General features: G+C 38.0%; 2 protein-coding genes across 2 annotated transcripts; both read left to right on the top strand.

The window, feature by feature from the left end:
• Window positions 1–350: 350 nt before the first annotated feature.
• Window positions 351–916, top strand: LOC110923169 (flowering-promoting factor 1-like protein 3). Its single transcript, XM_022167344.2, has one exon. It carries the CDS (start codon window positions 392–394, stop codon window positions 716–718), a length of 327 nt encoding a protein of 108 aa, XP_022023036.1. The 5' UTR covers window positions 351–391; the 3' UTR covers window positions 719–916.
• Window positions 917–2,445: 1,529 nt separating this feature from the next.
• Window positions 2,446–2,984, top strand: LOC110923572 (flowering-promoting factor 1-like protein 1). Its single transcript, XM_022167647.2, has one exon. It carries the CDS (start codon window positions 2,480–2,482, stop codon window positions 2,804–2,806), a length of 327 nt encoding a protein of 108 aa, XP_022023339.1. The 5' UTR covers window positions 2,446–2,479; the 3' UTR covers window positions 2,807–2,984.
• Window positions 2,985–14,627: the final 11,643 nt, after the last annotated feature.

Raw genomic sequence — 14,627 nt, 5'->3', positions numbered from 1 at the left:
AATAACAATGCAACAAACTAAAATTGTGTCTATAGTATCAATCAACATCTGGTCATATAGTACAGCTGTTTCCATTTTTGATAATTAGGACCATTCTCAATCAGCTTAAGATTCCCTATGATTATATTTGTGGGGATTAATAACGAGATGGAAAAAGATTTTGGATTCCCTCCCCCACACACCCACATGTGGGTAAGTGATGTCCTAAACACACAAAGTTTTTTCTCAACCGATAAATGGACCCGAACACACGCTTTATGTCTTAATTGTTATATACCCCACGTTCCTACAAACCCTTATATAAATCCCCAGCCCCCAAATCCATAAATTCATATTCTTGTTCATAAAAACCAGAACTAAAACCTTATCTAGCTAGTCAAGAACTTAAGATATGTCTGGTGTCTGGGTTTTCAATCAGAACGGTGTGGTTCGACTAGTGGAGAGCCCCGGAGGTGATTCCTGTCAAGGTTCGGCTCGACGTAAGGTCTTGGTCCATGTACCAACGAACGAAGTGGTGACTTCCTATGATAGGCTGGAAAGAATCTTGTCATCACTAGGATGGGAAAGGTACTATGATGATCCTGATTTGTTGCAGTTTCACAAAAGATCCACTGTGCATCTCATTTCACTGCCTAAAAACTTTAACAAGCTCAAATCGATGCATATGTTTGATATAGTCGTCAAGAACCGCAACATGTTTGAAGTAAGAGACATGTAGCTAGTACCTTAGTTAACTAGCCATGGCCATATATCCAGTTATGGTTGGCTAGGTCTTTCCGTTTGGATTATAGCAAGATTCTACGTATGACGTGGTTTCTGGGTTAATTAGTCGTTCGTTTCCTATTCGGTATGAGTGATGTATGTGCCATTTTTTTTTGTCCAAGTTTGGTTATGTGTTGTCACAAAGTTCGAGTGCATAATGGACCTGAAATTTCAGATTTGTAGTTTCTAATATCAAAGTTGATTAGCGGTTTACCATTTTACATTAAGAACCTAACGTAATAACAATTTAACAATACCCTTAAACATCTAAGTTGAATTGATATACTTCTTCATTCTATATATTGATTACTTGTGCGAATTAATCAACCATGTACACTTCTTTACCCTAAAAATCTGGTTGATTAATGTTCAATCCATTTGTAAAATAAGAGAATTTGTAAAACTATGAAGCTCTAGGCATAACTTTCTGCTTCAGATTTCAAAACATATAGTTTTCTCATGGAAGAATGGACTAATTACTCGTCACTTAAAGTTTTTTAATAACCAAACAATGCCGCACTTCTAGAAAAACATATATTCATCGTGGAAAAAATCAATGGCAAGTTATTTTGCTATGGATTACTTAGAGACAAATTTAGCTAAGTTTTAGCGATGGATATACCGACACGAATTAACCCCGTCGCAAAAGTGAGAAAATGAATATTTAATAGACATTTAAAAATATTTTAACATTTTTTTTTATCTAAATAGAGAAAACAAATAGTTAAAAATATAAATTAGGGGATTAACACGGATTAATCGGAATTAACCAAATTGAGTTTTTATGTGTAATTTTTAGTTTTATATATACACGCATAGTTTTATATGTAATTTGTTAAATAGACATTTTCTAACCTTTGGTTGACTCATTTTTTAAGAAATTGGAGTGAGTTTACAAGGTTAGGTCGAACCTTGGTCGGAATCTGGCCAGAATTTGACCGGAAAAGGACCATCGTTGATTATCTAACGATTAAATGACTATTATTTGGTGAACCTCTGATTAATGATTAATTGTCGACTAATCGGAGCCTAGACAGAGTTTTTACAACAATGCGTGTAAGCGTTAAATGTTAATAAAAAACAAGGTGTGTTTTGGTTGGAGAAATCTTCCTTCAATAATTAGTTAGTTACTCCAAACTCATGATGGAGAAAGGGACAAGAAAGAATTACAGAATTATAAATAACGCTCATGGACAGTCCTAGAAGCCGTTAAAGATTTCCCGTTCTAGAGGTACTCGCCATATAACAAATAATCGATTTGTTTTAGTGAAAAATTAAATACTGTTTTATCATATACAACTACACTTATATATTCAAAATAAGTAATAAAAATGAAATGGACTAAGATTGCTCCTGTAATATCAATCAACATCTGGTTGATCCAAAACGACTCGATCAATATCAGCTTTAGAATCCCTTTATGTTTGTGGGGATTTATAATGACTCTCCTCCATCCAGAATCCACCCTCCCCTCATACCCACACGTGGGTAAAGTGATCGATGTCCGAAACACACAAAGTTTTATTATTTTTTTTTATTTTTTTTCTCAACCGTTTTAATGGGCCCGAACACACGCTTTATGTCTTAATTAGTTATATACCCCACGTGACTAGAAACCCTTATATAAACCCCCAGCCCCCAGCTCCATACATTCATATTCTTGTTCATAAAAAAAACCAAAACTTGAAACACTATCTAGCTAGTCAAGAATTAAGATATGTCTGGTGTCTGGGTGTTCAACCAGAACGGTGTGGTTCGACTAGTGGAGAGCCATGGAGGTGATTCCTGTCAGGGTTCGGCTCGACGTAAGGTCCTCGTCCATGTACCAACTAACGAAGTGGTGACTTCGTATGATAGGCTGGAAAGAATCTTGTCATCGTTAGGATGGGAAAGGTACTATGATGATCCTGATTTGTTGCAGTTTCACAAAAGATCCACTGTGCATCTCATTTCTCTCCCTAAAAACTTCAACAAGCTCAAATCGATGCATATGTTTGATATAGTCGTCAAGAACCGCAACATGTTTGAAGTAAGAGACATGTAGTTAGTACTTTAGTTAACTAGCCATCCATATATCCAGTTATGGTTGGCTCGGTCTTTCCGTTTGGATTATAACAAGAGTGTGTGTCGTGGTTTCTGGGTTAATTAGTGGTTCATTTACTCTTCGGTATGAGTGAAATATGTGCCATTTTTTTGTCCAAGTTTGATTATGTTTGTCAAAAAGTTCGAGTGGCTAATGGACCTGAATTTGTAGGTTCTAATATCAAAGTTGATTAATGGTTTACCATTTTACACTTATAATTAACCTGAAGTAACAACAATTTAACAATACCCTTAAACATCTAAGTTAAATTGATTTATTTCTACGTTCAATATATTGATTGATTGGGCGAATTAATCAACTATCTGCACTCCTTTACACAAAAAATCTGGTTGATTAATATTTAATCCTTTGTTAACAAATTTTAGATAACTATAAAGCTCTTGCCATTACTCTAAACACATAGTTTTGTCATGGAAAAACGGATTTTCTCCTTTAATAATCAATTCTATCTCTAAACATATAGTTTGTCATGGAAGAACGGATTTAACGACAGGTCACTTGTAGTTTTTAACCAAACAATGTCAGCACTATTATTTTTAACAAATAATAGGGTTTTTGATCCTATTGAACATCTAGTTGTTGATTCTGATAAAGCATCTATGGTACTGACAGTGTATCTGTTCCCCTTCTGAACATGAAGTTGTTGATTCTGATAAAGCTAAGTCTTATAGTTCTGACTTTCATCTTTATTTAGTTGAAATAACCAAGAGTTAGTTAGACATCAATATTAATATTGTTTTAATATTGAAGATGATCAATTCCTGGTAAAACCTTAAACAAGCATCGCTAATGCGATCTTGTCTATTGGGTTCTTTGTAAACCAAGCATATAAATATGTATGTAGCAGTCTTGATTCCTCCGGTAAAGGAGTAATCGTTTGATATAAAGGATCTGGGGGAGGATGTTGCTATCCTAGGAATAATGAGTATATTAATGATACAATGTCATTAATAACTTTGTTTGTTCTCTAGTTAGTACTCTTATAGGTCCTAATATCTGACTTGTGTGTAATCAAGGTGAATTTATTTCATAGATGGAGTATTTAAAGCCATTGGATGCCTACAATATGTTACGATTTGTACAAGGTCTAATATAACATACGTTGTAGGAAACTGAGTAGATTTACCAGTAATCCTAGTACTTGGTATTGGCAAGTTGTGAATAGATAGCTTAAATACCTGAAAGAAACGATGATCTATAGTTTGTGTTATTCAGGTTTTCCTTCAGTTTTAGAAGGATTTATGATGTAAGTTGGATAACTAATTAGATATGTATTTTCTCTTAGGAAAGGTTACATTTACTGAGTAGTTAATAAATAAACTTGCATCACTTGACAATGGAATGTGAATTCGTAGATTTAGCATCAGCTGGTAAAGAAGCTGAATGACTAAGAAATTTGATACTTGAGATTCCATTGTGGTTAAAACGGATATCACCAATCTTAATCAGGTATGATAGTGCTGACTAAGAACTAGTCAGGTATATAATGGAAAGTCTAGACGGTTATGTGTTATACATAGCATGATTCGTGAACAAATCAGTCATAGGGATGGGTTTAAAGTCCACACTTTAATATCCTATGTCGAGACACCCAATTCCCATCTAATACAACGTTAGACGCAGAATTCAATTTGGAAAGCTTGTCATAGAGATATTGGAACACATGATTAGAGTCATCCCAAGGTTGTGTTCAAATTGTAAGATAAATGATGTTAAAGTATAACTTCTTAATAGTTCTTTGGAAAATTGCATTTGCAGGTGCAAGAATAAAGAAACTACCTATAAGAGTATGAAGTTTAGCCGCTTCAAGGAGCTTGGACTTGGCTTTGATATACTCTTTAAAGGATTGGACACGGGCTAGTAAAAATAGTGTCATGTAAGAACATATGGGTTGTAAACTTATGTGTATTTTACCTTCAATTATTCAAATGGATGGCAAGGGTTCAATCCATAGAGACACCCCGATTCGAATATTTGGATCGTGTAATTTACTAAGATGAAAATTCAATCCTCAGGACATTTCCGTTTATTCATGAGTTTGAGATCTTTGAGAATTGAGTTGAGGATATCACTAAAATGGGGGAGGAATGTTGGTAATTTTAGTGATTATGGACATTCATAGTGATGTTGGATTAACTTTTCGAATAGGTACTCTCATTATTAATTAATCAAGTTAGGTGACGAAGGAATGGTAGACTTGATTGTTATAACGAGTTAGTGTGTGCAATAAAATTTGGGCCACATATATTGGTTTAATTGGGCTGATAATCTTGTGGGTATTGTTAATACGCTAGGTGGGCCTAATTAGGATATAACTAATATATATTGGCATGTGCTTAAGTGCTGATGTATTTTGTGTCTTGGCTTGTAATTTTGTTAAACATATATGAACGGTCGTCATTTGGTTTATATGTTGTTGGTTGGTTGTAAGTTGACCAAGTCAAACCTCCTGCTGTTTGACATGGCAACATTCTGTTTAGTTATAATTTGTTCACGCGCAGGAAGTAATATATTGTGACATGAAACAGTGTAACACCAAACATATGTGGTTCGCGTGTGACACAAAGGATGTACTTCGTGTTGCTATTATTTGTTTCGTGTTGTTTCGGGTAGATCCTATAGGTACTTCGTGTGTCCACCTGTTGTATTGCCTATAAATACATCAGGTTGGATTTCATTCTAAAAAGAGTGCATTTTGAGATAGTATTAGAGCTTATTTTGGAGCTTATTTTGGAGATTATGTACTGTTACTCTGTCAAAATCAATTGAGAAACTTTTGAGTGATTTGTTCTTCTTGATTGATTGTGCTCTTACTTGGTTGTGTGTAAATCAGGGATTCCGCACCTGTGTTTATGCATTTGATAACTTGAAATCACCTTGTTCTTAGACCCTTTCAGGGACCTACAAGTGGTATCAGAGTGTAGGACTGATTTCTTGTTAAAATCTAAGTATTTTGGTGAGTTTTGGTGAGTTTTTGAGTGTTTATTGAAGATTTCTGGACAAAAACACAAAACCCACCTTTGAATGATATAAAAATGGATTAAAAACCAACCTAAATAATGTTATTTGTTAAATGTTTACTTAAAACCTTGCTAAATCAATGGAGATAATGAAAATCTAGTTTGTTTTTGAGTTTTAAACATATAATTTTCAAACTCCATTTTTTTCGGAGGAACTTTCTTGCCGGAGAAGACACCGGAATTTGTTGCCGGTAAAGTACATTCTCCTGAATATTCCCTTTGTGAGCTGGCAGATTTGTTTTAACGGAATTGTATGAATTGTCGGATAAAGATTTGTCTTATCTGGCATTATTATAGGAAACACACATTAGTTCTGTAGGTCCGGCTAGGAGGATCTAGTCGCCTAATCCTTGTATACAAACCACCCCGGTTGTACGGCATCCAACCGAGATAGCAAACCGAGATAGAACACGCAAATAAACAACACACAAGATTCACCGATTAACACCTCTGTATTAATACGTATGAAAAGATCAGTTACAAGCTCAATGTTTACAAATCTATTCTGTAAACTCTCTCTCAGTGTGTGTGTGTTCTGTGCTCTCCCTTCTTGTGTCTTATGTTTCTTATCCAGACACAGACTATATATACCCACAGACACTACGAAACGGAATGAACTCGGCGAATCATAAACATGGTCGACGAAAGGGAATTAAGTCGACGAAACAGCTCAGTTTCGTCGACCATATGCTTGTTCTGCCGATTCTGGGCTTGGGCCCAATTGTGTTTCGCCAAGATGCTTCAGCCCAGCACTTGAATCGCTGATATGTTAGCCCAAAGATGTGTCCTTAGTTGTTTTCAGCCCAAGGACTAAGGTCCAGGATGTTTGATCTTTAAGCAAAACGACGGAGCAATGTCGTTGCCCGAGATGAGTCGAGTCGAGTCGCGTCCACAAACATGTATCAACAAACTCCCCCTTGGACGCTACTCGCGAGATTCGCCTTTCATGTCTTCTATGTCGGAGGATCTTCAATGTCTTCACGTCTTGAAAGCAGAAAGTGTATCAACAAACTACCCGTTTCATGTAGGAAGTGTGTTGACAAACTCCCCCTTGAGTTATGCTCGTGAATGACTTGATCAATAGTGCTTGAGATCCTTGTGGTGTTGACGATGGTCAGCGGCAACTCGATCATCTTCATCATTTGAGTGCCTTCACGTCGTGTCTTCATCCCGAAGCTTGTCATCGACTATGTTCTCCTTGCCTTTAGAATCTGCACATGCAAGAAATCTAAACGCGTAATGAGAACACCTGCTTGGAATATAGTTAACATAACAAACGACACACGTATGACCACAGTTCAATCAACTACCGTCCGACAGTTTGAAAGTTTTAACAAATTTATCAATTTTAGTTTTTAACTTTCAAAACTTGCAAATTTTGACTGTTTATGAAGATTTAGTCAATTCGGTTTTTCAGGTTTCAGGTAATGAAGACTCGAGATCCAACATCGTACGATCGAAAATAAGATAGAAATAAAATCTTTTTGGCTTTTAGAAAGTTTATATTAAAACACACCTAAAATCTTTTTGGAATTTTTGAATATTTCAAATGTAAAGACAAAAAGCAGTAAATAAATATATACAAAGATGCAGAAACTGAAAGCATTAAATAAATATTTACAGACATTCTTTTTGCGAGTTTCGAGGGTAAGAGAATCATATCAGTGTATGGTCATGCCAAAACGCTCTTGTTGTTCAATTAGTTAATATTAAGATAAGCATCCTATAACAATTATCGGTATTGTTGTCCACGTAAGCTCAACTTATCAGATGTAATCATGGAGAGGGGATACATTAAGGTATGATTTATACTTACCGACCGGTGTTCATCCACATCACGACACATTCCCGTATCAAGGTATGCACGAGGGTTCATCTTACCGGTGAGTATACCGATTATCATCTGTTTGACCGTATATGATGTGAGATTCTCACTTATTGAGATTGAAAACAAGCCCTATGTGATAGAATCACTTATTGATGAGGAACTTGATTTTCATATGCATGAGGGCACAGGAGCAAGTCCGTGAACAGGTCAGTACTTTCGTACAGCAGAGAGACGAACTTGACTCCCAGAAAAATGTGATACTTTATCACTTATTTGTTTGGACATGTGATTGTTGATCACTTATTGAGGTCGTATGCAGTATGTACACGTATGTATAGTATCATGGAAGATCTAGACTTGCGTCCCCGTTATTTTTCGGTAAAAGATACAACCATGATACCCAGATGATAAGCAGCATAAAGACCGAATATCTCAGAACCTCGGCAATCTATCAAACGAAATTTCGGTACTAAGACCATATGCCAATGAATGGTTCCCACCTGGTCTTCAGTCGATTTAAGATTTATATCACCCTGCACACTTTAAAATGATTGTGAGCCTACCGATACATCTTATATAGAGCTTCTTATCGTTTTTCATTTAAGGTTTAAAGAGGTTTGGATAGACCACTGATGTGCTATCATTTTCTCTTTTGCTCGCCAGGAAACTCATTTTTGTTTTTCTATTGTTTTTGTGTTTTTAAAAATTTTTCGATGTTTTTGGATTTTCAAATTGGATTTACTCCCCCTAAAATCAACAAACTAAGATAAATTTAAAACACAAAGGTATTTACAAAAATGATTTTCCGATGTTGGTTTTACTCTTGCTTGACCTTAATGCCGTTTACCAATAATAAAAAGTCAAATCTTGATTTGTCAAAAGCTTTGGTAAAAAGGTCGGCACGTTGGTCATCGGTGTGGACCTTAACAACATCGATTAGCCTTTTATCAAAGCAATCACGTATGAAGTGAAATTTGATTTCGATGTGTTTGGTCTTCGAATGCTGCATAGGATTTCTAGTGATCTGTAAAGCAGCAGAATTATCAACATAAATAGGAGTAGTTAGGAATTCAAAACCGTAGTCGCGTAATTGTTGTTGGATCCACAGGACTTGGGAGCAACAACTTGAGGCAGCAATGTATTCAGCTTCTCATGTTGATGTAGCTACACGCGTCTGTTTCTTGCACTGCCATGTGACTAGGCAATTTCCTAAAAACTGACATCCAGCCGTTGTGGATTTGCCGTCGATTTTACATCCGCCGAAATCAGAATCACTGAAAGCGATCAAGTCAAAGTTATTATCCCTAGGGTACCATAGACCGGTGTCAGGGAAACCCTTCAAATAACGAAAAATCCTTTTTACAGCTGCAAGATGTGAGGCCTTCGGGTTGACTTGATATCTGGCAAGAAGGCACGTTGGGTACATTATATCTGGTCTTGATGCTGTGAGGTACATAAGAGATCCGATCATCGCGTGGTAGTATGAGGGGCTGACAGCTTCACCCTTCAAGTCTGGAGTAATTCCGTGATTTAGTGGCAATGGGGTACCGATGGGCGTTGCATCAGACATCTGGAACCGGCTCAAGATGTCACCAACATATTTAGTCTGATGGATGAATATCCCAGACTCAGTTTGTTGCACTTGTAGGCCCAAAAAGAAGGTCATTTCCCCCATAGCACTCATCTCGAATTTATCCTGCATAATGCGCTCAAAATTCCTACACAAAACATCATTAGTAGAACCAAAAATAATATCATCAACGTATACCTGTGCCAGTATAAGATCTCCATCTTGTTCTTTGATGAAGAGAGTACAGTCGATTAGACCTCTACGAAAACCATTCTCCAGCAGATAGTTAGATAAGGTTGCGTACCAAGCTCGTGGTGCTTGATGAAGACCATAGAGAGCTTTGTTGAGCAACCAAACCCGATCGGGATGGATAGGATCTTCAAAACCTGGAGGCTGTTCGACGTACACCTCTTCTTCCACCACACCATGTAAGAATGCACTTTTGACGTCCATCTGGTAAATCTTGAATCCTTTGAATGAGGCATAAGCCAGAAAGATCCGAATTGCTTCCAGACGTGCAACAGGTGCATAGACTTCGTTGTAGTCGATCCCTTCAATCTGACGAAAACCTTGAACGACTAATCTTGCTTTGTTCTGAATAACAACTCAACGGTTATCCTTTTTGCATTTGAACACCCAACGGGTACCAATCGTCTTGTAACCAGCAGGTTTCTCTACGAGTTTCCAGACACCAAGCTTCTGGAATTGTTGTAGTTCTTCCTGCATTGCTTCCACCCATGAGTTATCTTTCATGGCTTCTTTCCAAGTTCTTGGCTCTTCCTGTGAAACATAACACGCGAAAGACCAATCATTTTGTTGCCCGAATTCTCGAATAGCTGCATACAGGCCTGCATTGTTGTTGTTCTGCAACATGTTTCTTGTTTGAACGCCACTTTGCACATTTCTGATGATGTTTTGTTGAGGACGGGTATTGTGAATCCTTGTTTCTGGATTATCTTGAACTGGAATATTTATACCCAGATTGTTGAAATTGAGATCAACAATTAAATCAATGCCCGGAATTGACGAAGAGGATGATGCAGTAGCTTCAGCTGTTCTAGGGGCATCCACTGGAGGAGTACCCTCTGAAGTACCATGAACTGCTGTTGTAGGAGCTTCTTGATCTGCATCTAGGAATTCATCATCCTCTGAAGATTCGTTCAATTCGGTAGCATCGTGAAAATCCTCATTATCGAGAGCATTATTGTTCACCGAAGAAGGTTCTTGATTGACAAGAATTGGATGAACCACCAGTGAAACTGTTGCATTGTCACTCTCGAAAAACATCCTTGCCGCAGCATTTTCTTCAACGGCTTCAACATTGATCGAATTGAAAAAGTCATCGTACTCAAACATCCATGGCTGACCAGGACATTTGACTGGCAATGTGTGCCTTTGTACTCTGACCTCAGACCATTCCTCGACCCTTTTTGTCTCTAGATTCCAGACTCTTAAGTTCGGGGTGGCATACCCAAGAAAGTATCCCTTAATTTCTTTTGCCCCAAACTTTCCATTAGGATCGATTATTGTGCACGGAGCTCCAAACGGTTCAAGATACGATAAATCTGGGTTCCGTTTGTGAAGAAGCTCATAACAGGTCTTGTTGTGCCTTTTGACTGTAAGGACTCGGTTCAATGTATAACATGCAGAGGCCACAGCTTCACTCCAGAATGGAATGCGCAACTGCGACTCTACCAACATAGTCCTAGCAGTCTCGATCAATGTGCGGTTCTTACGTTCAGCGACGCCATTCTGTTGAGGAGTATAAGCTGCACTAAATTCATGAAGAATACCTTTTGAAGTGCAAAACTCCGCCATGGCATGATTCTTAAATTCAGTACCATTGTCGCTGCGTATCCGCCTAACCTTCAACTTATACAAATTCTCAATCTGAGTGATCAAGTTTTTGATAATACCAAAGGTTTCACTCTTGTGTGCCATGAACGCCACCCAAGAAAATCTTGAATAATCATCAGTTATCACGAGGCAATATTGACCATTCCGAATGCTTTTATGCTTGACAGGACCGAACAAATCCATGTGCAAACGTTCGAGCGGAACGGCCACCGTGTTGATTTTCTTTGTAGGATGTCGCTTCTTCGTTTGTTTTCCTTTCTGGAACGAGACACGGACGTCTTGAAGATGGAAGTTTTTAAGAGGAACACCATTCACCAATTCATTTGACACCTAATGATTCATTTTGCGTGAATGTGACCCATTCGTATGTGCCAAGAGATTGAGTCTTTTTCTGTGGCTTTGGAAACGAAACAAGTTGCTTGTGCAGACGTTGTGATAGCTTGGCTCATATCAAGGACATACAAATCATATATCCTTGGAGCAGACAAGAGAATCCATTCTTTTGGAATTTTGAATCCGGGTTTCAGCACATAACATCCATTAGCATCAAAGTGTACTGAGAACTGCTTATCACAAATTTGAGAAACGCTGAGAAGATTGTGATCAAGTTGTTGCACAAAGTTGATTTTATCAAAGCTGACAATCCCGTTGGATATCAATCCTTCACCCGTAATATATCCGCCCTTATCTCCAGCAAAAGCAACATAACCTCCTCTAATAGATTTGACGTCGTAGAGAAGCGTCATGTCGCCTGTCATGTGCCTGGATGCCCCACTATCAACAATCCAATGACTACTGATAGTTCCTCCTGGAACACCCTGCACATGAACTCAATTGATTAGTTGGAGATGGGAACCCAAGCCATTGTGGTCTTGGGTCTTCCATTTTCATCAACCACAATAACTTCTTTTCTTTGATGATTTGTAAATTGTGATGGTCCCCCTGATTCAATAACCGTTTTTGGTTTCCAGGTCTGTTTTGTTTTACCAGTGTTATTCTTTAAAATTTTAACTTCATGGTTGTCAGAAGTTTTTGAATTTTCTGGTTTGACAGAAACAGATGTTTTGTTAACCATATCGGTTTTAATCGCCTTTTCAATTTTCTTGACCTGTTGGCGTTTCTATTTCTTTTCCCTTTCTTTTACAAGACGGGGATCTGGTTTTACAGAAACAGATCGCTTGCGGTCAGTTTGGTCACGGGGATCATCAACTTTGCCTTTTTGTTTATGAAGATATGGACAATTTCGAATTACATGTCCAATTGTACCACATTCAAAACATGATCTTCGTTCAACAAACCCCGAAGTATCATGTGATCGTCTTGTCGATGACGATGAACTTTGTGATCCCGAGGTACTAGGTTTCGAACTGTTTGGTTCATTCCTTTTCAACATTGTTGCTTGTTTAACAAAATCTAAGTTAGATTTGTTTTCAAATGTTTCGATTTTGTCCGTTCCCTTCGATTTCACAAAGTCCACCTGCTTGTTCTTCTTTTGGGTCTGTTTCTTCTGACCCTGAGTCGGTGATTTTCCTTTTGGTTTGGTATGATCTTGCTGCTTTTTCACTGTTGGTAATTTTTGATTTCCATATTGTTTTCGAATTTCGGGCTTTGGAATAGGAGGGCACTGTGTTACTGTAACATGTGATCCTGTCTTTCCCAAAAACTTACTTGTCGAATTTACAAAGACGTTACTGATTAAAGATGGGTTAACATTCTTAATAGGAAAATCTTTGTCTGAATAAACTTTATTATCACCAACAAGAGTGTACAGCAAATTCACACTCTCCGACTCTTTTGCAGACGCGGACTGGATTGCAACAGTCTTAGCGGGTTTTGCAGGAGGATCACATAGAATATGGTTCTCAAGTGGTATGTCCTCTTCTTTGATTACCGCATCAGACTTTGCTGGATTATTATCATCGGATTCATCATCAGAAGAATCAACATCCTCAATAACAACTGGAGGATCCTGATTTGGTTCATTTGAAGACACACATGTATCTGCTGACACATCTGAATCAGATGATACTTCTTTCTTGTATCCGAGTCCTGTTGCAAATTCCTTAACATCTAGAGGAACAGATGGTTCAAAGAAAGTTCTATCCTCCTCGTCAGGCATGGCATCATAATTGTGTCTGACAGGTGGTGGACATTTCTTGTAACCTATGCATGTGACATCCCGTTTCTCTTTCTGAACGTCAATGATGTGATCCAACACATAGCTAGAGCTCAAATAACTGTCTAGCTTAAGTTGGATCGCCTTACTTTCAGTTTTGACACAAGCCATCTCCTTTTGCATTATCTCAAGGCGAGTTATATACAAATTTATATCAGTTTGTTTGTTTTCTGGAAACCATTTTTGTTAACTCGGTTTTATCTTTCTTTAATTTCTCAATGACCGATTTAAACTCCTTTTCATGATTTTCATAAAACATGTTGGCTTCAGTGCACTTTTAAAGATCCACGGTCAACTTCTGGTTGTGGATGAATGTCACAACATACTTTTCTTGCAAAGCCTCGTGTTTGCTTTGCAACTCACACCACTTATCATTCAATGAAACATGTTTGTCTTGCAAGTCAAACAAACTAGCTTGTAAAGCATCATGTTTGCCTTGCAACTCAGACATGTTAGCTTCTTAGTCAGCACATTTAACATTCAAACTATCACAATTATCACAATTAACAGCAGTGGGTTCATCGACACATACCTGACTTGATGAACTGTCGACATTAGCCATAAAGGCTGAATGGAGAGAAGACGAAGAATAAGCAGCTTGATCCACCAAAATAGATCTTCTTTGAGTTCCTGCTGCAGCTTCTTCAAAAAGATCATCAATGTCTGCATCGACTGACGCACTTGATGTGTCATCCACCTGATCATCGCCTGAACTCGAGGATTCTTCATCTGAACTTCTACTGTAACCAGAAGAGTCTTCATCCTCAGAAGATTCACCACCATTGGCGGAAGATTCTCCACACTTGCGTGATTTAAAGCCTTGACAACCTCAGCAAAACACGCTGTTCCATCCGGAGCATCACCACTCAACTGGATTGACCAATCACAACCTTCATCTACTTGAACCACAAGTGCCTGGTTGGCATTTGATGGTCCCGCTTGACTTTGGTTGTTGACAGGTATCAATGTACGCTCATTGTTCCTGTTCTGATTTTGCTGGTTGCCTTGGTTTCTGAAGGGATTCTGGTTCCCATGCTGTGCTGGCTTTGTACATTCCCTTTTAAAATGACCCCGTTCACCACAATTGAAGCACTTTACAGCTTGCTTGTCGAACCCATACTTAGTGTCTTTGTTGCTTTCCAAGATGGTTCTGCAGTTCTTTCCATGAAGTCTTTTGCCCTCCTCACAGCACTTGCAAAGGCCCATTTGATATCCATCAAATCCATCTCTTCCTTGTCAATCTGCTAATAGTCTTCTTGTGTCAGATTAATATTCCCAATCTGACCTTCCACTAACCCACAGTACGCACT

This window comes from Helianthus annuus, chromosome 17 (assembly GCF_002127325.2).
Source record: "Helianthus annuus cultivar XRQ/B chromosome 17, HanXRQr2.0-SUNRISE, whole genome shotgun sequence".
NCBI lineage: Eukaryota > Viridiplantae > Streptophyta > Magnoliopsida > Asterales > Asteraceae > Helianthus > Helianthus annuus.
The sequence above is the reverse complement of the archived record's forward strand: the minus strand, read 5'-3'. Positions and strand labels throughout refer to the sequence as shown.